The 21,625-nt window shown below is 49.5% G+C and overlaps 1 protein-coding gene across 4 annotated transcripts in view; it reads left to right on the top strand.

The window, feature by feature from the left end:
• Lpin1 (lipin 1) overlaps positions 1 to 3,457 on the top strand; it is an 80,189-nt gene extending 76,732 nt beyond the window's left edge. For all 4 annotated transcript variants that reach the window (XM_059248693.1, XM_059248695.1, XM_059248694.1 and 1 more), the window contains one exon: positions 3,265 to 3,457. In XM_059248693.1, coding sequence (XP_059104676.1) covers positions 3,265 to 3,424 — 160 coding nt within the window. In that variant the 3' untranslated portion in view covers positions 3,425 to 3,457. The remainder of the gene's footprint in view (positions 1 to 3,264) is intronic.
• Positions 3,458 to 21,625: the final 18,168 nt, after the last annotated feature.

Here is a 21,625-nt window from a genome sequence, read left to right as displayed (position 1 = left end):
CCTGGCCAGTGAGCTTCAGGGACCTTGCTGTGTCCAACACCCCAGCACTGAGGTGGCGTGCATGTATGACACCTGACTTTTTATGTGGATCAAGTTCTCATGAAGGAAGGCAGTTTTTATCAACTGAGCCATCTCCCCAGCCCGTTTTAATCTTTAATTCCCCTAAAAATGGAGTTCAACTCCATGTCTTCCGTCTCCAGCTTAGTTTTTGGACAATAGAGCGAAGTCAGATCCCTCAGAATGTAAAGCCTAAACTAGAGGCTAGAGTCATGTGGGGAACGGAATTGAATGAGTTCAGAAACTAGACCTTCAGTTGTCTGAGTTCGAATGTCAGTTTGGAATGTGACCCAAGTGAGCCGTGGGAAGTCACGCTTTCTTCCCTATGGTTCTGGGGTTGGAGCACTGTACTGCAGAGGTGCCCTTCTCAGTCCCTGGTTCTCTCTTGTTGGCTTTGTTCGGGACAGGATCTTGCCATGGAGTCCAGGCTGGCTTTGAACGTTGCAATCCTGCCCAGTACTGGGATCACAGGGCCCGCCACCACACCTGGCTGGTTTGCTGTGTTGAGTGTGGCTCTGCCTCACCTCACATGGGTCTCTGATGTCAGCCCTACTGAGTACGTCAGCCTAGGCTGGCACCGTCGCCCTACCTCTTCCACGGCTTTGTGTCTTTTCATGTGATCTGTATTAAACTGGAAAAGAGCCTCTGGCTTGAGTGGCCGCAGCACTGATGTAAGCTGGAGTCTTGGATCTGAGGAGTGGGCTGTAAGATTCCTCCTGGGGTTTGTGAGTACCTCCCATGCTTTTTGAGCTGGGCATAGTTGTGACTCACACTGTAATCCCAGCACCCTGGGAAAGCAGAGGCAGGAGAATTGCTGTGGATTTGAGGCCAGCTGTGGGCTGCATAGTGAGTTCCAGGCCAGTCTGGATTTGGGAGTGAGACCACCAGGGCAGTTTCTCACTTTGAAGATGGTCATTAGAGTCCAGCTTGACTAGAACAGTTCCAGATGTGAGGGAGCCCTGGTTTCCTGGCTTCCTGGCTTCCTAGACAGGCCAGGCCCTCAAGCAGCTCTCTAGGTGTGGGGAGAGGAGAAGATGGAGCCCACACCCTCCTATCCTGTAGCAGGTCAGTTGCGGTGTTGAGACATGTTCTCTGAGGTGACTCTTCCATCTTTAGGAAGCATGTATACCAAGGTCCAGAACTTGGTATGATGTTTTCTTTTAATTATTATTAATTTGTGTGTGTGTGTGTATGTGTGTGCTTATGTGTGTGTGTGTATGCATGTTTCTGTGTGTCTGTGTATGTGTGTGCATGCTTGTGTGTGTGTGTATGTGTGTGCATGCTTGTGTGTATGTGTGTGTGCATGTTTGTGTGTATGTGTGTGCATGTTTGTGTGTGTGTATGTGTGTGTGTGTGTGTGCGCACATGTTTGTGTGTATGTATGTGTGTGCGTGCATGCATGCTCAGGCAAGTACATGCGTGTGCCACAGTGTACATGTGACGGTCACAGGACAACTTCTGTGGGGCTGTTTGCTACTTCCACCTTTACGTGGGCTCCAGGGTTTGAATTTAGGCTGCCAGACTGTTGAGGCAAGCACTTCTTTATCTGCTGCGCCATCTTGCAGGCCTTTGGGTATGACCAGTTCTAGCCAAGCAGGTGCTTGTCCTTTGGAACCTGGGATGACCTTGTGGATGTCTTGAAGTGATGGAGTCCCACTGGGTGGAGTACCGAGTTCAGGACTTCCCTCCTTTGTAGTCAGGGAATGTACTGTCCTTGCTCCAGGGAGCCCCATGCCTGGAGGGTGGAATGGGCCACCCAGTTGGAGCAGGCGCAGCTGCCAGGGCACGTGAGCCTTGCCAGCTTGATGCTGGTGGCTTCTGCAGCCTGGCAGGGACAGCTCCCTGCGGGGAGTCCCCCACCCCCATAGCCACAAACCTCAGGCTAATAGGCCTTCAAGTCAGGAGGTATTTTAAAAATTTGTTTGTTTGTTTTAATCCCCAGGAAAGACATAATTCTTAGCATAATACTAAGAGAGGTTCTCTGCATTGTGCAAGCACACTGTTTCTCATGAGTCTGTTGGAGGCCCTTTATTAAACACACACGCAGCAGCCTTATTGAATAAGTCATTTCATGCCTCAGAACATGCTAACTCCAGGAGTTCGGATTTCACAAGCCCCTTTTCGTTCTTGGCGCAAGGGAGTGGAGAGGGGCTGTGTGGGAGAGGGTTGGGCATGTCGGAATCACTGTGTGGAGGAGCCTGGAGGGCTTCCAGCTCCATACGTGGAGCTACTTTCTTTCTGTAGTAGGTTGTGGTAGGCAACATCTTCCTGGGGACAGGGCAAGTGCCCTGAGGCAGGGAGTGCTGGAGACTCCTGTGTGGTCCAGTCCCACACACTGAGAGGAAGGGCTTGAAGCTCAGGGAGGGCAGGACACTTGCCCAGAGTCACACAGTAAGTAAGGCTGGAGGAGGCCTCGAGCTTGCTGTCCCATGGCCAGGGACTTCTTCGTGAAGTGGAGGTGATCCGCCGTTGAATGGGTTTCCAGAACACGCTACCGAATCCCTGCCTGTGTCATTCCGTTTCTGATGCTCTCCTTCCTTCATGGTAGAGGGAGTCCGGGTGCAGAGACTTCAGAGCCTTTGCCTGAGATCACCCAGCTGGAACTGGGAAGGAGTGAGGCCAGATCAGCATCCTGACAAGGCCATGGCCCTGAATCTTTTCACTGTGGCTGTGGTGTCTCTGCTACTCTAAAGATGTCCTTTGTCCTTGGTTCCTCCCCAGTACCCTACATGTGGCCTCCATGGCAGGCACCCCCCACATGTGGCCTCCATGGCAGGTACCCCCACATATGGCCTCCATGGCAGGCACCCCCACATGTGGCCTCCATGGCAGGCACCCCCCACACGTGGCCACCATGGCAGGCACCCCACACACGTGGCCTCCATTGCAGGCAGAAGATGCCCCTGACCATGCTGGTCTCCCTCTGTCCACCCCCAGACCTCTGCTCCTATTGTCTGTTCTTCATGCATAGTCAGGCTGTCTCCTCCTGGGAGCGATCTCTTCTCTGGATGTTCTGTCTCCCCCTCTCCCTTCAGTTAATTCATAAGGCTGGACTGGCTCTAGTCAGGCAGAGTCCATGGCTCCTCACTGGAGTTGGGGTCGTCGATTCCTCCCCAGCCTGCAGTGCAGCCCAGAGTCTGGTACTGCTCTTCATGTAGCTGGCCTGGCTCCATGGGTAATGAACCTCCTGTCCTTTTTACCTTGCAGCTATGTGAGGCTCTGTGAAGTGGTTGACCACGTCTTCCCGTTGCTGAAGAGAAGCCATTCCTCCGACTTCCCCTGTTCAGACACTTTCAGTAACTTTACGTTTTGGAGAGAACCGCTGCTACCCTTTGAAAACCAGGACGTACATTCAGCCTCAGCCTGATGCGACCCAGCATTAAAGGATAGGTTGTGGGGACCCTGGAGCTGCTGGGAAGGCTGGTGTGCGGCCATCCGCCTAAGAGAGAAGCATTTCTCCCTTGACCCGCCCGCCCTGGGGTGACATTCTAAGCGTGGAGGGTGGACGGAGGCTACATCTCATCCCATATGTATGCTGCATGAGGATTGGTTGCACTAGCAGTGTGCAAAGCAGTCCTCTGTCTGGTTTAACATACATAATGCTGCACTCTCCAGCCCGGGCCAGCAACTAGTTCATGTGGTGACCCCTTAGCACAAGCGGGCCGGCCACCCGAGAGCTGTCTCAGCATCAGTGTGCGCCCCAGGAACTCGGATGTGCGCAGTTGTTGGTAGCATAAGGGGCACATTCCCATTGACAGTGACATCTGTGCCACCTTCCACACACATAGGGATGGGCTCTTTTCTGAGTCTGAGTGCTCTGAAGGGAAGGAACCTGGGCCTTGCTAGGTCCCAGCCCTCAGGCTTTGACTTTATAGACGTTCCCTTGCAGGATGGCTGACTTAGTCTCCCTGTAGGTGATAAGCTCTTGAATTGCTTTGGTTAAAGGTGGCCTGTGCCCGTGGCGCATCTCTCCCCATCCTCACAGCTCAAGGCCGGGCTATTTATGCCTTAACACATCTGCAGCAGCCGTTTGCTTAGAGCCCACTGTCTGGTTCTCCCAACTGCGATGCCTTCCATTAAAACCATAGTCCCTAAGGCAGCGTCTGCGGCGTCCTCCATCTGCGTCCCACCGCCAGCCAGGAAGCACCGCCAATGAGGACTGGAACGGCGCTTAAGCCAGACAGGAATGATGCCGCTAAAGAAACCGGGTGATTTTAAGAAACGCGGTTTCCAGAAGTTAAACGATTTTCTTTGCAGATATTATTTATTACTTTATTTCGCTGCTGTTGTGAGCGTCCTAGCCAGATCCTTAGGAATGCAGCTGTCACGAACACATTAAAAGTCAAGTGTGCTAGACAATCCAAAGAGCCTTATTCTGTGTATGTCACACACTGGTCTTCTGGAATCTCCGAATCACTCGTTTTCCTTAGGGCAGTCTAAGGGCAGAAAAAAAAAGTAATGTGAGTGATGTTCTTTAAGCTGATAGAGGGTAGTTGTTGAACCGTCTCAGAGAACAATGTGAAAAATGAAAGAAGTATTTTGGTAAAAAGATTTTGCTTTACTTTTGGAAGTTTTATTTTTTTAAAGAGTGTTTTACTCCTGAAAGATCTTCCTATTTAAATGTTATTGTTTGAGTCAGAGGAGACAAAAAAAAAAAAAAAGGAAAAGGAAAAGAAAAAAAAAAAGAGGGTGAGAAAGGAACGGACTGTTACTCTTTCTGTGAAAGAAGCCTGGAGTCCCTGCCATTGTTGTTGTTGTAGTTGTTGTTGTTGGGTTCTGTGAAGGTCGGATGTGGTCACCGTTCACAGGAATGGACAGTGGAAGGGGAAGCGCACCTGTTGTGGACCGCAGACATGGAGGAACGCGGACTGGAGTGTGCAGGCTCCCTTCTGGGACTGAGGAAAGTAATTAAGCATAGTCCTGCCACAGGCAGCACGTGGCTTGTTCTCTAGTGACCTTCAGAGGCCATGTTAACCCTGCCACTGGGGTGTTTGAAGTGTCTTTTGACTGCTGTGGGCTGCAGAGGAGCTCAGCAGCCTGCAGAGGAGCCCAGGCCTCTCCCTCGTGTCCAGGAGAAGCTTTGGAATCTCCCTTGTCGGCCTGAGCCTGGATCTGTTTCTATAACCCAGGCTGGTCTGCAATCCTGTCTCAAACACACAGCAATCCTCCCTCCCTCCTGCCTCCACAGCTACCACACCTGGCTTGGGATCTGGGTTTGAATCACTCTACCCTGAAACAGAGCACACCTTACACAAAACCACGCTCTAAGATCTCTGACATTCTTCCTGAGCCCCATCTAGGTAGAGGTGTGAAGGAACACCCGCAGTGAGGCGCCCCCTGTGAGATCCGAATGTGAGCTGCACCCGGGCTCGCTCACGTTGGCTTATCTGCATATGTACTATAACCCGGTGGCCCCACGGCCACACGCTAGAATGCTGTATTAGTACCAGACATTTCAGAGTTGCTCGTGGAAATGAGTGACTCACTCCACAGTGACACATCCTCAAACGTTGATCACACACGATGAAGGAGAGTGCCCCCGGCACATTGCAGAGACGTGCTTCTGTTTTCGCAGAGAATTCCCCTTTGGGTTTCAGGTTTGATCACTACTTCAATATATTTTATTTATAACATTGGCTGTGTGTTTGTAAATGCCGGTGCAATGATGAAAATCAATGTAATATTTCATTGTGTTGTGCTTGATGCAGAACTAGAAATTTCTGTAATAAACGAGATGGATGAAAGACTTCTGAAAATCAGGCATATGAATCTTAAATCTTTTTTTTAATGTTTTTAAGGTGCTTTTACTTTTTTTTTTCTGGTGTGCCATCATTTATAGTACTTAGTCCTTAACTTGGAAACAACCCTGGATGTGGGCCAGGGAGATGGCTTGCCATGCATGCGTGAGCATCCAAGCTCTGTCCCCAGCGTCCATGTATGAAGCCAGACGAGCATGTGTGCACTTGTAATCCCAGTGCCGGGGGAGGTGAGGATGGGAGGTAAGGATGGGTGGATCCCTGGCACTGGCCGGACAGTGGAGTCCGTAAGCCCCAGGTGCCAATGAGAGACCCTGTCTCAATAAGCATGGTGGACTGTCCCCGAGAAGGAACACTGCCTGAGATCCCGGCTTCTCAAGGCATGACTGTACAAGTGCGTGCACACCCATCCAAGGGCCTGCACACAAATGGAAGGGCACGCGCACACACACACACACACACACAGTCCTGAGGGTTACAAACCCTTCCCTGTGGGAATCAGCGTCTTTTCTGTTGTTTGAGTTCATGCGGGTTGTCATACCAACCCTGTGTATCCCTGAGACAGGTAGGAGAGAGACGGATGTGTTCTTCCCATGAAGGAAGACAATTCTTGCACAACCTGCATTGGATTGTAAAGTTGAGAGGCCTGTTGGGCATAAGCAGGCTCTCCTGGCCCGGAAGGAGGCACAGGAGATTGAGTATGCGGAGCCTTGCAGGCCCTGGCCCTTCGTCACTGTTTCCCACGTGGAGTGTCCTGTTCTCACGTACACTGCTCTCCTCTTTCAGACGCTTGTCCTCAGTTTGTTTTCCATTTTGAAGGGATCCATCAAAGCCCTTGACTGGTTTGGTCGTTTAAGCTGAAGACGGTCATATCCTACCAACATGGTGCACTAGTAACGGCCGGAGGCTTCCTAGAAATCGCTGCTTTGGCTTTAGTGTTTATGGAGTGGATGGAAGAGCATATCCCTAAGTGTTAAAGGGCCCGCTGAATAAAAGCCAAGGCTGGGTTCCTCATGAAGTCCCAATCCCAGCAGCCCCTTGAGTGCCTGTAGACCCAGTGCATCTTACACAGCAGAATAAACCCTCGAACATCTCCACACGTCTGCTCTACCCGACTGCGTCTGTCTACACTCTTATCTGAAGTAAAAACCAGGATAAATGTGCCTGTAAGCCACTCACTCATTCATGTGTGTTCTCTTTGCCCTTTGACACCTCACCCCCACAGAGGCACCTGAGGCTCTCCTGTGTCCCACAGTTCACACCCCCGTGCAGACAGAACTATTTCCGATGGCTTGCCTTGGCTTTCCCAGTGACGAGCTGAGATCACCTGCGCGTTTGAAGTGCTTGATGTTTTGTTTTCAAAGAGTAACAGGCCTCTGTTTTGCATCAGGGGCCAAGAACATCAGTGACAGGTCTTAGCCATCAGCTTTGGGGCATTTGTGGAAGATAATGTGCAGATCTGGATTGGAATTGTCATAGACAGAGAAGTGAAGGAGGCCCAGTTTGAAACAAGTCCCGGGACTAAGCAAGCATACCTCAGCAGAACTGATGTCCCAGTGTCAGAGCTGAGACCTGTAACCCCACTCACCCACCTTACTTTGTCCCTCTGTATTTTCTGTCATGGCTGTGAAGTGGGGAAACCATGAGCCCCATTTCCTTGACCTTAGGAGAGGTGAAAGACCCCCTGGTGTGGGGCGTTTACCCACCAACCCCACAGTTCCCCAGAGTTTTTTTGAGTGTGAGCAGCAGGAAATATTAAATAGAAGGATTTATATTGTAGAGATAAACAGCTAGAAAATATAGGATAGCCTCGAGAGAGCCTGGAAACTATTCCAACGGGCCCCGACTGGCTCTGCCCCAGGGTATTTATAGAGATGCCAAGGGGTGGAGCAAAAGACCTCCTCCCCCAGCACAGCCAAGTGCAGACCATCTCAGACACCTGCACTCAGGCCCGTGGTCCTAATCATCTTCTCTATGCAGACCTGCTGGGTAAAGCCACAAGGAGCCTGAAAACGGGCTCCCACACCCTGGAATGTCTCCTTATTCTAGTCATTTTGCACCAGGATCCCATTTCTGCCTTGTGAATTGCAGGGGTGACAGGCGGCCACCCATCGCCTGGATTTTGTGTGGGTTCGGAGGATCTGAATGCTGGTCCTCTCACGTGTGAGTCGAGTGCTTATCCACTGAGCCATCGTCCCTGCATCTGTTCATTTTAAAGACAAGGTCCCATGAGGATGCCTGGAACTCCGTTTTTAGCCAGGGATGACCTTGATCATTGTCCCTCCAGCCCTCCCGTGCTGGGATCACAGGTATGTACCACTATGACTGGCTTCTTTGGTGTCGGGAATTGAACCCAGGGCGTCCTGCATGCTACGCAAGCGCTCTTCCTTTTGCCCTGCATCTCCAGCGAGGCCTTTTCATCTGTAACCCCTCTTTCAACCCTGTAGCATCAAAGATGACAGTTGCTGTCCCTTGTGGTGCAAACCAGGCTTGGTCCCTAAGGAAAGCAGAGTATGACAATGACCCTGGAAGTCAGTGGAAGCCCGTGGCCACCGGGGGGCACAGTTGGTCCTGGTATGGCCAAACAGCCTTGCAAAGAAGCATCCGCTCTGACAAAAAGGCCCCTCCCTACATGTAGCTTGGAGAGCAGCCAGGTTGTGAACTGGACTTGTACAGAGGCAGGGGAGTTTCTTCGGGGGGCTGTTTGAGTACTGATGTCTTCAACCTGAGGCCCAAATCCTTAGTGGGCTTTGGAGGCTGAACAGTCTGTCTAGATTTAAAATCCATTCTTTGTAGTTCTCTAGGTCTAGTTTGGCCCCAGAGGATGAGGGGGCTTGTTAAAAACGTGAATGTTGGGGATCTTACCTAGTCCTGCTGACCCTAACTGGGCATGGGCCTCTGAGATACATTTTAATAAGTCCTTATGGGGTTTTGGATGCATGCACATGCTGTGGATCACGCAGCCCAGGCTTGTGCTCACATCTGCCTTTCATCTGGCTACCTCAGGAATGCTGTTCACCCAGGACTCACATCTGCTCCACCCCACCCTGCTCAAGCTGGAGAAGGCTTTGCAAAGAACACCTCACCTATTAAGGACCCTGGAGACTCAGCCACAGGTACTCGCTTAAGTCACGAGGTGTCCAGTCAGATATGCCTTCCTGGGGAATCTCAGATGGGAGCCACAGGCCTGGGAGGAGACAACGGGCCTGGCAGCCTGGGCAGAGCGGGAGCACAGGGCAGAGGTGGATGTGCCTGGATTTCTAATGGTCCCTTCCTCCCTGAAATGGTTGAGAACCTCGAGGATCCTGTCCGGCTGCCAGCGATCTGTTCACTGGTGCAGGAAGTCCATTCAGCCTGCGTTACTTTTAATGCGTTTTGCAAGCGAGTGGCCTCTTCCTGTGACTCACTCTGCCTTTTGTGCGCCAGAGAGCGATGGTTTGAAGTTTCACCTCGGAAAGTAACCACCAGCACCGCACAGAAAGCACTGCTGCTTTCTCCTGGAGGAGGCTGAAACCCCAACAAGTCACATGCATTTTGCAACAAAGACATGTAAATGTAGGCGCAGCCGGACGCATTTCTGCTCTGATTGTAAAAACATCCTTTTCCGAGATGGTCTGCAGAGCCAAGCTGAGAAGAAAATGGTTTACATTTTCAAGTCACACATTCGTTTTCAGGACTTTGTACTTTCCTTCTAGAACTCTCTGTCTTCTTGATCCATTTTTCAGAGTTATCAAAAACAACAACAACAACAACAAAAAACAACCCAAAGTGCTAGTTGATTGGGTTGATCCATCCCCTAGTTGACTGAAAGTGACTTGGATCTGGACCAAGGTTTGGGTTCTCACTACCAGCAGCACAGAAAGAAGGATGCTCATAGAACTGATTAAATAACAAAGTGCATTTCACCTGGACCTTCCCCAGCAGTCAGTTCATGGGCCCTGCATGCATGCATTTCTTAGGATAAGCCAGTATGGGGTTAAGTGGGCAAGTACTACAGAACCGTTCCCCCGCTTAAGTTTGAAGAGTCATCTTCAAAATGTTGCAGAGTTGAATCAAATTATTATCATCACCACTATTGTTAAAGATTTTGTTTTATGTGTATGAGTGTTTTGACTGCTTGTATGTAAGTACCTGGTGCCTGTGGAAGCTAGAAGAGGGGACTGGATCCCCCTGGAACTGGAGTTACATGTGATGGTGAGTGGCTCAACATGAACAGTGGGAATCAAGCCGGGGGTCCTCTGCAACTGCTGACCTATCTCCAGCTCAGATGATTACTATTATTTTTAGATGGGGTTTCATGGAGCCCAGGCTGGTCTGCAATTGGAACTTGGTATGTGCGTGATGATGACTCTGCCTTCGCTTCTGTGACAGGAGTAGAGCATCACACCCAACATATGTGGAGCTGGAAATCTAACTCAGGGCTTCATGCATGGTAGGCAAGGACCCTAACATGTGAGCTGCACCCCCAACTTCAAAATGTTTTTTTGCTCTCATTCTTTTTCAAGTCCCAAATGCATTTAAAATCAAGAGCAGCGAAGACTGTAGCGGTCAGAGTGGCAATTAGCATTAATGTGACATTTTGAAAAGTGGACGAGGGCTTGTGAAATGTTGCTAAATTTGGGGTTATAAGAGATGCATTTGATGTTTCCTTTCTCGCTTGGTTCTTCCAGTTCCTACGCAGGGTGGGCCGTCACGTAAGTCATCATCCTCGTTAAACACCGACCTTTACGAGACTTCGGATGGACAGTCTCACTCCCTGTTTGCGTGGATGCTGTGCTGTTGATGATCAGCCATGGCTTCTTTCCCCTGGTGCTGGGGATGGAACCCAGGCCTTGTGCATGTGAGGCGAGTGTTCTTCCACTGAGCCTTTTCCTCAGCTCGGTCATTCCAGGGTAAGTGGGTGAATATGGCGCCGGTTTTGATAAGGGACTTTAAAAAAGGTATTTTTTTTTGTATGTTTATGCATGTGATGTGATTGTGCACATGTGTTTGTGTGTGATTGTGGGTGCATGTGTGTTCGTGTGTGGTCACATTCTTGCTCGTGTGTGATGTGTGCGTGTGTTCACATATGTGGTTGTGTGGGTACACTTACGTTCATGCGTGTGATTGTGTGTGCATGTGTCACGTGTGTGAACATGTACTCATCTATGTGATTACGTATGCACACGTGTTCATGTGTGTGATTGTGGGTGTGCATCGGCCGTGATGTGTGTGTGTGTGTGTGGAGGTTCTAGGACAGCCTGGGGTGCAGGTCCTCACCTCCCATCTTGTTGGTCTCTTCTTTGCACCCAGGCAGGCCGGCCTGCAAGCTCCCACCTCCCTGTAGGAGTGCTGGCTGTAGAGATGCTCACTTCAACCACCTGCAGGCCCAGGGGTTGGCCTGGAATGTCTGTGTCTCTTCCTCCTCTTCAGGACTGACAGATGGACGGGGCAATAGTGGGAGCTAAACAGGACCCCGCATCCCGACCTTCCTGTTGAACTGGCTTCTCTCTGGAGTTGGACTGGGACTTCTGTCCCTGACACCGTGAAGACGAGAGAGGGACTTCCCAGTTTCTCTAAAGTTAGCTTTGATTGCCAACTTGACGCAGCCTGGAGTCCTCTGAGAGGAACACCTCAGATGAGGGACTGCCTAGAACAGGTTGGCTTGTGAGCATGTCTGTGGGGGACTGTCTTACTTATTAACTGATGGAGGAGGACCCAGTCCCTTGTGGGCAGCCCCAAGCCTAGGCAGGTGGGCCTGGGTTATAAACCAATAGCTAAGAGCCAGGTGTGGTGGCGCACGCCTTTCGTCCCAGCACTCAGGAGGCAGAAGCAGGCAGATCTTTGTTAAGTCTGAAGTCAGTCTGGTCTATATAGCAAGCTCCAGGCTAGTTGGAGTTATACAGTGAGACCATGCCTTTACTTTATTTTTTTATTCATTTATTTTTGTTTGTGAGACAGTATCTCACTATGTAGCCCTGGCTGTCCTGGAACTCACTCTGTAGACTAGCCTGGCCTTGAACTCACAGAGATCTATCTGCCTGCCTCTGCCTCCCAAGTGCTGGGATTAAAGGCATATATGCACCACCATGCCTGGTTGAAACTATGTCTTTCAAAATGGAAAAAGAAATCTAGCTGTGCGTGAGCCTGAGTGAAGTAGAGAGCTAGTCAGCCTCCCTCTATGGCATCTGCTTCAAGTTCCTGCTTGAGGTTCCTTCCCCGACTTCCCTCAGTGATGAGCTGTGACTTGGAAGTGTAAGCCCAGTAAGCCCTTTCCTCCCCTGAGTTTCTTTTGGTCAGAATGTCTGTTCACGGTAACAGAAAGGAAACTAGGACACAGCCTGTAATGGTATTGGTTACCTAGGAGTGGGCAGCTTCTTCTATGCTGAGTGGACCTGCGCCCAGACCCCATCGGCCAAAGCTGAGTGCTCCCACTGAGGGAGAGTTCCTCCTCCCAAGGAGAGGTGGGAATTCACAGACAGGTGCAGCTGCTGATGCCCGCTGAAGGTAGACTGTCTAATCCGTTAAAGGGACTGATTGGGGCCTGGAGACGGTCCTTGGTAGAGCACTTGCCTTGCGTTCACAGGTCCTGGGTTTTATCTCCACAATGCTGGAAAGAACAAAAGAGACGTGTGGGCCGTTCCATCTTTGGGGATCCACAGATAGCTTTAACTTTCCCTTTGTCTTTTTTTAACTGATCCCAGAGCCATCTAGTGGGTACCAGTGAAGAAGAGTCTTGCAGACGCTTGGTGGATCCTGAAATGATGGATGGCAGTTTTCTCTGGGAATGGGGGAACGTAACCTGGTTACTTCTCATTCCCATGGATACCTGTAGCAGGAATTGTGGGATAGCCAAGCAGCCTCAAATCCTTCAGGTCTGTGCAGGCTAGTTTTATTATTATTGTTATTATTATTATTATTATTATTATTATTATTATTATTTTATGTCAACTTGAAATAAGTTACAGTCATTTTGGAAGGGAAAATACCATAATCAGGCTAGTGGGCAAGCCTATGGTATATTTTCTTGATTGAAGATTGTGTGGGTGGGGCCATCCCTAGCCTGGTGGTCCTGGGTTCTATAGGAAAGTAGGCTGAACAAGCCATGGGGAGCAAGCCAGTAAGCAGCACCCCTCCATGGCCTCTACATCAGCTCCTGCCTCCAGGTTCCTGCCCTGCTTGAGTTCCTGTCCTGACTTCCTTCGATGATGAACAGTGATGTGGAAGTGTGAGCCGTATAAACCCTTTCCCCCACAAGTTGCTATAGTCATGGTGGCAGGAACCCTAAGACAATGTCTATCACGATTCACTGAGGTCCCTGAAGGAGAGGTCTTGTGATGAGTGGGGACCTCAGGTGGAATCAGTTTCACCCACATGGTCACATCCTCCTTCTGTGACACCAAGCTGCTCAGAAAGCTACAGACCGACCGTGGGGGAAAGGGAGTGCTCCTGAGATACCCTTGACATCTGTGGAGAAGAGGAAGCAGGCAACAGCTTTGACTTGGACCTCATGGGGGAGGCCCATCTGTGTTTGTCCCTGGCAGGAGCAGCAGTGTCTGCCATCAGAATTGTTTTTTACAGCGGTGGGAAAGTAATGTCTGGCAGTTGAAAGTCGGTGGGTTTAGGATTGCCGCTGCACAGCGTACAGCGGTGTGAACTTTGGAAAGAGCAGGCATCAGAAGCGAAGCTGTCTTTGGTGTCTGTCTTGGAGAGTCGACACCCCGAATGCAGGTGCAGCATGGCTTTCCCAGGCACTTGAAAGGAGTGGGTGTGCAGCCACTCTGACATTGGAGGTGAACTGGGCTGTACTGGCGTGGCGGCCACACTGCCTGTGACCTGCAGGAAGCATCTTGCGGTGGGGTCAACGAGAGGACAGGAGGCTGTGAGAAATGCTGGAAGCATTGCTTGCTCGCATAGCTCTCAGGGCTGAATCACTGTGCTAACCGCAGTGCATTTGATTTTCAAAAAAAGCTGTTTGAGAGATGTGCATTTTGGAAACCGGGGGTAAGCACTTCCTGTTTTGACCAGGAGCAAATGTGAACCAGACCTGGTTCCTCTCGGCAGGCGGAGCTCACCCATTCTGTCTCCACAGTATCTGTAAGAGCCCAGCTATGTTTGGGTGGAGAGCGGAGTCCAGGCAATGGGAACGCCTGTGGCACATACACTGTCCTGGAAGATGCTGAGCCAGGGAGCCACAGACCAAACTAGCCAATTCGACACACTAGAGTGTGAGCCCAGGCAAGGACAGAACACCACTCCCCTCTTCTGCCTTTGTTTCCTGTGACTGATGTGTTAAGTAGAGTAACAGTACAAAGGATGCATTCAGGTTCTGATACCCCGTGGTTAAACATTTGAGGGCAGGGGAATTTGGGCCAGGGGACAGAGATGGGGTTCAGAGACCCTGAGCCTGGGAGGTATGCTTGAAATGACTGGTTGTCCCCCTTAGTGCCTGCACTCCTTCTGTGATGTACAGTTGCTGCTAAGAAGCCGCTGCTGTGGGGACTGGATTTCCCAACCCCGTCCTTTGATTACAGGCCCGGCCACTGCCTTTTGCCAGTGGGAACATGAGCAGTGGTGACTTGCATTTCCTCTGGGCCTAAGCAGTAAACAGGTGTGGTTTTGAATATCCCTCATCTCCATCTTTATCCATTAACTAGAAACAAAGGTCCGTAAGGGCAGAGCCACAAGATGCAAGGAAGTTGGGCCCTGGGGAAGACAGCAGTGGCTGGTCTAGAATGAGTTTTGTGAGTAGTGAGCTCCCAGGGTGGCCAGGTGCTCTGGCATTCAGAGCTTTGCAGGTGACAGCTGCTGGCCTTTCCTGGGTGAGGTAGGAGAAAACTGAGCAAAGAAGAAAGGATCCAGACTGGAGAACAGACCGTCTCAGGCTCGCCCAGGGGCGTAGTGGCATCCCCAACCCTCTCACATCCACAGCCACAGGTGTATTCTACCTGGAGTTCCATCTCTCTTTCATTTGTTTGCGGTTCTTTTTTGACATCCTCAAATCTTTGTGTCCCGTCTGGGGTAGCTTGGGGAGCACAAGGGGGGGGGGAGGTCTGCAGGCAGGACCACAGTCTTCAGGAGCTGTGGCTAGCCGCCAGTGAGGGGGATGGAGATGGCCAGCATCTCTGTCCCCAACAACTGATCACCGGCAGCAGTCTGCATCCAGCAGGGACTCATCCACCTGGACATGCTAACACCATCGGAGTAAGATGGGGGAGGAAAGAGGAATTCCTGATCTGAGGAGAGAAGGTATTTTAGGTAATGGTGTCTTGGGCTCAAGGTCAGATGTTCCTGGCAGGCAGAGTCTCTGAGCAGCGTTTAGTCCTTGCATGGATTGCTACTTTGCAGGTGAAATGTATTTACCCAGGAAAAAATTAAATCCAGACACTTAGGTTCGACTTGCTCTAGGAGGCTGTAGACCAGTGATTCTCAACCTGTGGGTCACGACCTCTTTGGGAGGAGGGGTCTCTTATCAGATATCCTGCATATCAGATATTTACATTACAGTTCCTAACAGTAGCAAAACTACGGTTATGAAGTAGCAATGAAAACAAGTTTATGGCTAGGGGTCACCACAACGTGAGGAACTGTATTAATGATTAGGAAGGTTGAGAACCACTGCTCCAGACACTCAACTGTGTGTGATATTTAGAATGTAAAGAGCTTTGAAATTTTTGACTGAAAATCTGTCACTTCTAGCTTCCCTGGGCAGGTTATTGACTATGTCCACAATGTGAACAGGGGTCTGTCCCAGTCCCAGCCATCCCCATTTCCACTCTTGGGCTGTCAGCTCTGCCTCTAAGTGGGCCACAGGTCCTACTGAGGCATTTGGTACTAGCCTCTGTCCCTGGGTGGTCACAGGAAGCACCGCCACACAGGTTTATGTCAGGTGATGCTTGCTCTGCATTTTCTCTGGTAGCTGGTCTCCTGGACTGAGAGCCGGCAGCTAGGACAGGCTCAAGTCGGTAACACACAGTGATGACAGCCAGTCAGAAGCAGGATTCCTAAAAAAGGCATAGCCGTGAGCCATAAGCCAGGAGGAGCAAACCCTCCTTCTGAGTAGACTTAGTCAACTGAAGCCACTCTGTCATTGGCATGTGTTGGTCAGTAGGTGTGTGTGTGTGTGTGTGTGTGTGTGTGTGTGTGTGTGTGTGTAACCTGGGCATACAGAGAGGCATGAGGTATTATTTCTGTCATCGGAACCCCTGACATACACCTTGCAAACCTAACTTGAGATGTGACAAGTTTCAATCTAGAGTGTTTTCATGAACATTCTGCATGCTAAGGGTAGTCCTGGGTACTGGGAATTAACCAACAATGAAATCAACAGACCGGATCAAACCTCTGTCCTCAGAGTGTTCTATTGTGTTGGGACATGAATCAATAAACAGTGCATCCTGTGGCAATAAGGGCTGTGACTCATGAGGAAGTAGGCTGGCTTGGGGGAGATGTGTGAGCATCCCACTTCCCCTAGGGCACTGGGTCAGCCTGTTTACCAAGGTGGCAGTAGATGGGGGGCTGAGGAGTGGTGGGCACACCTAGGGGGCATAGGTGATTCAGGGAATAGGGGCCTTGACTGGGTAAGGCCTTGTAGACAAGAAGAAATGGATTATGCGGCAGGGAGGAGTGTTGAGACTTCTTTGGAATGTAGTAAACTTGAGAGAACCTTTAGACATGGAGGAGAGATGTTGGGCAATCAATTAGGTATATAGGTCTGACCTTGAGGGGAGAAGTCTGGACAACAGGCAGACACTGAGAGCAGCCAGTAGAAGATGGTGATTAGTGCTGTGAGATTAGGGGAGGCCGGAGCTGGCTGGGGAAGGGTGATGGGTGAAAACAGGGCCTCAGGATCAAGCCCCAAGGCCCTCGGGATTTTAGGGTTGCAGAGATACTGTGAGAGGGTCTGGAGGAGCAGAGACACATATACATATTCATACAGAGATACACACTCCTGAGACACACCACCTGCAACATATATACACAGATGTACCACTGCATACAATACAGACACACAGACACAAACACACATGTACATTCCCACATCCATCCTCTATACACATACACACAGACTCACATCCACAGACATGCACCCCAACATTTTAGCTTAACTCTCTTATGTACGAACACACATGAGGCCATGAGGTGTTACTGAATGTTTAAAGGAAGTCTCCCAACAGGAATCAAAGCAAGCAGCATTGAGGGGATTACCATCACTATTATTGAGATCAGGAAACAGAAAATATCAGACATCACAGCTGATGTCTTCAGAAGGGTAGAATAGGATGTTTGTGAGATGAGAAGTGAGCATTATAAAATACCACCAGGGGATCAGGACAGTGCATCTGGACCAGTCTGGGAAATGGGTCTCCGCTCAAAGCGGAAGACAGAGAAGAGGCCCAGAAAGACAGCATCAGGACCAGAGTTGGTCCCACAGTGGGAAGATTTCTAGGAACAAAGGGAGGTGAAATATATTTGATGATGTCAGAAATGCTGTTGTGTCAACTTGACACAAGCTAGAGTCATCTGAGAGGAGGGAGCCTCAATTGGGAAAATGCCCCCAGAAGATCCAGCTGTAGGGCATTTTCTTAAATAGGCATTGATGGGGGAGGGTCCAGTTCATTGTGGGTATTGTCATTCCTGGACTTGGTGGTCCTGGGTTCTATAAGAAAGCAGACTGAGCAAGCCATGGTTCACAAGCCAGTAAGCAGCACCCCTCCATGGCCTCTGCCTTAGCTCCTGCCTCCAGGTTCCTGCCCTGCTTGAGTTCCTGTCCTGACTTCCTTCAATGATGAACAGTGCTGTGGAAATGTAAGCTCTTTTGGTCATGTTGTTTGGCAATAGAAACTCTAAGGCAGACACTAAGATTCTTTTGTTGTTAATTTTTTTTTTTTTTGCACTTTTTGGGGGATAGGAAAGAAATCAGCAATAATTTGGAAAAATAGTAAGCCATGTAAAGAAACCTTGGGAAATGCCAATCATAGAAGCACAGCATATATTTCTATAGTGGGAGGCTGGGGGATGAATAAGGAGCATGTACGATAGAACTTCATTTGTCATAGGACAGGATGCCTACGCTTGGCTACTGAAATGTTATAGTGTGTTTACATTACTCAGAAACAAATGCAGAATCAATGGCTCAGAGATGGGGGGAGGGGAAGACTGTCCCCAGGGAGCAGTAGAAGAGTGTAGAGGAGCAGGTGGAGCTCTGTGGATCTCTGCCACATGCCTTCTGATAAACTTCCTCTTTGAGAACCACGCAACTCCGTTATTTAGGTTTAGAGAAAACAGCAGATTAACAGCTCTTAGAAGAAGCCAACAGAATAAAAGGATCAAGGAAGAAAACAACAAAAAGGAGGTCCGGGAGGAAAGAGATGTCAGAGGCAGGAGAAAAACATGGGGAGGTGGGCAGAGGTCACTAGGGTCCTGTATCCACTCTAACCAGGTTGTGAAGGTATTATAGTCCACGGGTCATCTTACAGGACGAGCACCTTTATGCAATGTGGTGGCCAACTTTGAGAGCACCTGTAAGGAGTGCTAAATAATCACCCTGATGCTGATTTGCATGGTGTTTGATACTTTATAGTTACACTTGACAATGAAGGAGACATTTGAAAGGGGAAACCTGCCTTGAAGGCCTGCTGTGTGCCATGACCATGGCAGTTCTAAGGACAGAAGGTGTGTCAAGCGTAGCAACCAGAAGCCCTGCATGCTGGGAGGTACCACAGAAGGAGGACACGTTTATCTGAGGGTGGGGAACACGGGGTGTTCCCAGGGTAAAGAAAACTGACCCTGAGAGGGGACACTTGGGCTGAGTCTGGGTGATGAGTGGGTATTTTGTACCCGGGAGAAGAGTGACACAGTGTGGAGATGGGACCTATTCTTGGGATTATCTGAGATCACCGGAGGTGGATGTCAGGTGGGCAGGGACCACAGATCCAAGTGATAGCCAGATAGTTCTTTTTCAGATTTATTTATCTATATTTTATGTATATGAGTGCTCTGGCTTCGTATGTGCCAGAAGAGGGAGTCAGATCCCAATACAGATGGTTGTGAGCTATCATATGGTTGCTGGGAATTGAACTCAGGACCTCCAAAAGAGCAGCTAGTACTCTTAACTCTAGCGGCCATTCCTTATGATTCAGTAGGGGCACAGAGGAGTGTTGGAAATGGTTAAGGCCGTTTACTTGGAGGCTACCGGGCAGTTCAGAAACGAGGAGGCTGACGGTGGAGTGGAGGCAGCAACTTGGGCATGAAGACATTGTTGATACTACAAGTAGGAGGAATTTGTGTCATCTCCAGGCTTCCCACGCAGACATGGGGGTCCAAGGGGTTATTTTTGCAGGGCCTGGTAAACAGAGGAAGCCAAAGCACTGCCAGAATTAGCCAAAATTGGTTTGATGGCTAATTGGGGTTGTCAATTTGACACCCACGATGAGGGAATCTCAACTGAAGAATTGCCTCTGTCAGAGTGGCCCACGGGCATGTGGGGCTGATTGACTGCTTGACTGCTGATTGATGTAGGAGGGACCAGCCCACTGTGGGCGGTGCCGTTCCTAGGCAGGTGGACCTGGGGGTGTATAAATTCTCGGTAGCTCAGCTTGAGTCTGGAAGCAAGCAAGCCAGTATTGACTGGTCTCTGCTCAAGGTTCCTGCCCTCAGTTCTTGCGGGATTATACTTCTGTCAGAAACCCCTGTTTGTCATTATTGGTCTGAAAGACCCAGACTGTGGGTTTAACCACAGCCGTATGATGGTGGATTTTTATCTACAGAAAGATAGAGACGTCTGTGGGTTGGGGAAGGGATGGTTTTAGGGCAAGTCCATCAGAAAATGAAAATGGAATCATCAGGAAACGGAAAGCTAAAAATAAACATGTCGTGCTTGGCCAACAGGACGGAGTGGAGACAGATCCAATACTTGGGTTGAGCATTGAGGGTGCCAGGAATGCCTGGGGAGCCAGAAATGAAGAGATTTGTTTGAAGAGACAGACAGGAGTGTCTTGTAGAATGCAGGGATGTCAAACTTAGGCTATCAGGAGGAGAACAGCCAGTGTTTGGAGAGAGAGTAATGGCCTGGCCACTGTCTCCATCATCAACCTGGAGGGTTGGTTTTCCGGCTCAGTTGATGTCTACAGAAGCACGTAGCCAACAGCTGGCCAGACATGCTGGTGGTGTGGCTGAGATCATGACTGTTTAACGTGTTTCTTGTCCTTTCTTCCTCCCCTGTTCCATGGATGCCTGTTACAGGGTTTGTCTGGGGACTGAAATGAGCTAGGAATTTTTCCTGTCACCATCATTTGGCTGGGTGATTTTTTTTTTTTTTTTTGAAGTTTCTAACTTTTGTGAGATAACTCCATGGCCCTAGTGGCTCTCAGGGGAAGTGGGACCCATGGAACTTGGCAGTGGACTTGTGCTCCTCCCCAAGTGCCTAAGGAAGGAACAGCATCTTTCCACTGAAAGTGGGCAGGAGGCCAGGGCTTTAAGAGACCCACCTGAGAGCTACGGGCGCCATGAGCCTCTTAACGATGAATACAATAAACAAGGCATTCTAGACTTCAGCTTATGTGGGCTTGTTCTTACGTGGAAGTCAATGAATGGGGAGTTTTTAGTGTTATGTTTGAGAGCAATATGTACTGTTGTTGTGAAATTGCCATAGGGCTGTTTTAGACTGTATGGCTGAACTATTTTTATAGGGTGAAAAAAATGGGAGTGAGTATTCACCATGGGGTTCAGTGTGACCTTGGAGTTAATTAAATTAATATCCTGTCCCTTTTTTTTTGGAGCCTTTGTTGACACACATAAAGTAATAGAGTTGAAAGGGGCTTCACAGCTGATGTCCTTTCCTCCCGAGGGGACAGCTGAGCTCATAGGCACACTTGTAAATTTGAGTCTGCTGTCCAGAAGCTGATGAGAGATTTTGGTCTGTATTTGATCAAAATGGGTGGCCTGGCAGTCTGTGGTCAGCGTTATTCTAGCACATTCTAAAATCCTGTTCTCTTCATTAGCCTTTGGATAGAGAAGACTTCATACTGTAAGGAGATGTAGTGGGTTATCTTTAATTCTTTTTAGTTTTGTCACATTCTAGGGGGCTTACAAGGTTGTACCCCAACGGCCACTTTAAGGTTGGAAGGTTTCTTATTTATTTAGCTGAAGATGCCGATAATTTTGGAAGTAAAAGAAGAGGCCCCTGCAAGGTGGGAGCCTCCCCAGAGAGGTTTGTGCTGAGCATGAGCAAACACATTTCTGTCACTCCTTGGCATTCCAGCAGATCCAGTTCTATAGAAGGCTCCCGACTTCTCTGATGGATGTAAGTCTGGCGTCTGGACCAGCTGGAGACCCATGGCAGAGCTGATGTTGCCCCTCAGTCCAGAGATTTCTGATGACAGGATTCCTTCTCCATTGGTGTTTTTTAAGACTTTCAGTTGATTGGGAGAGGCCCACCCACTCCAGAGGGCCCCCAGCTACACTTCAAGTCTGCTAACTGGGATGCTTGCTTTGTTTTGAGACTGGGTTTTTCTGTATGGCTCTGGCTGGCCTGGAAATCTACATAGACCAGGTTGGCCTTGAACTCTCAGTGATCCTCCTGCCTCTGCCTTCTGACTGGTGGCATGATGGGAGTGCATCATGGTGCCTGGCCAATTCAAGTGTTAGTTACACTGAGAACTACTTTCACTGCAACATCTAGACAGATGTCGAAATGCACATCTGGATATCATAGTTAGTTCAAGGTGATATATAAAATTAACCAGGAGAGACGGTTAAGTAAAACCTCAGAAAAATATTAGAAGCTGTTATCTGGGGCTTTCACTGAGGGGTTCATGGCCCCAGAAGCTGTC

This window comes from Peromyscus eremicus, chromosome 22, assembly GCF_949786415.1.
Source record: "Peromyscus eremicus chromosome 22, PerEre_H2_v1, whole genome shotgun sequence".
Taxonomy (NCBI): Eukaryota; Metazoa; Chordata; class Mammalia; order Rodentia; family Cricetidae; genus Peromyscus; species Peromyscus eremicus.
This window is presented reverse-complemented; position numbering and strand designations above follow the sequence as displayed.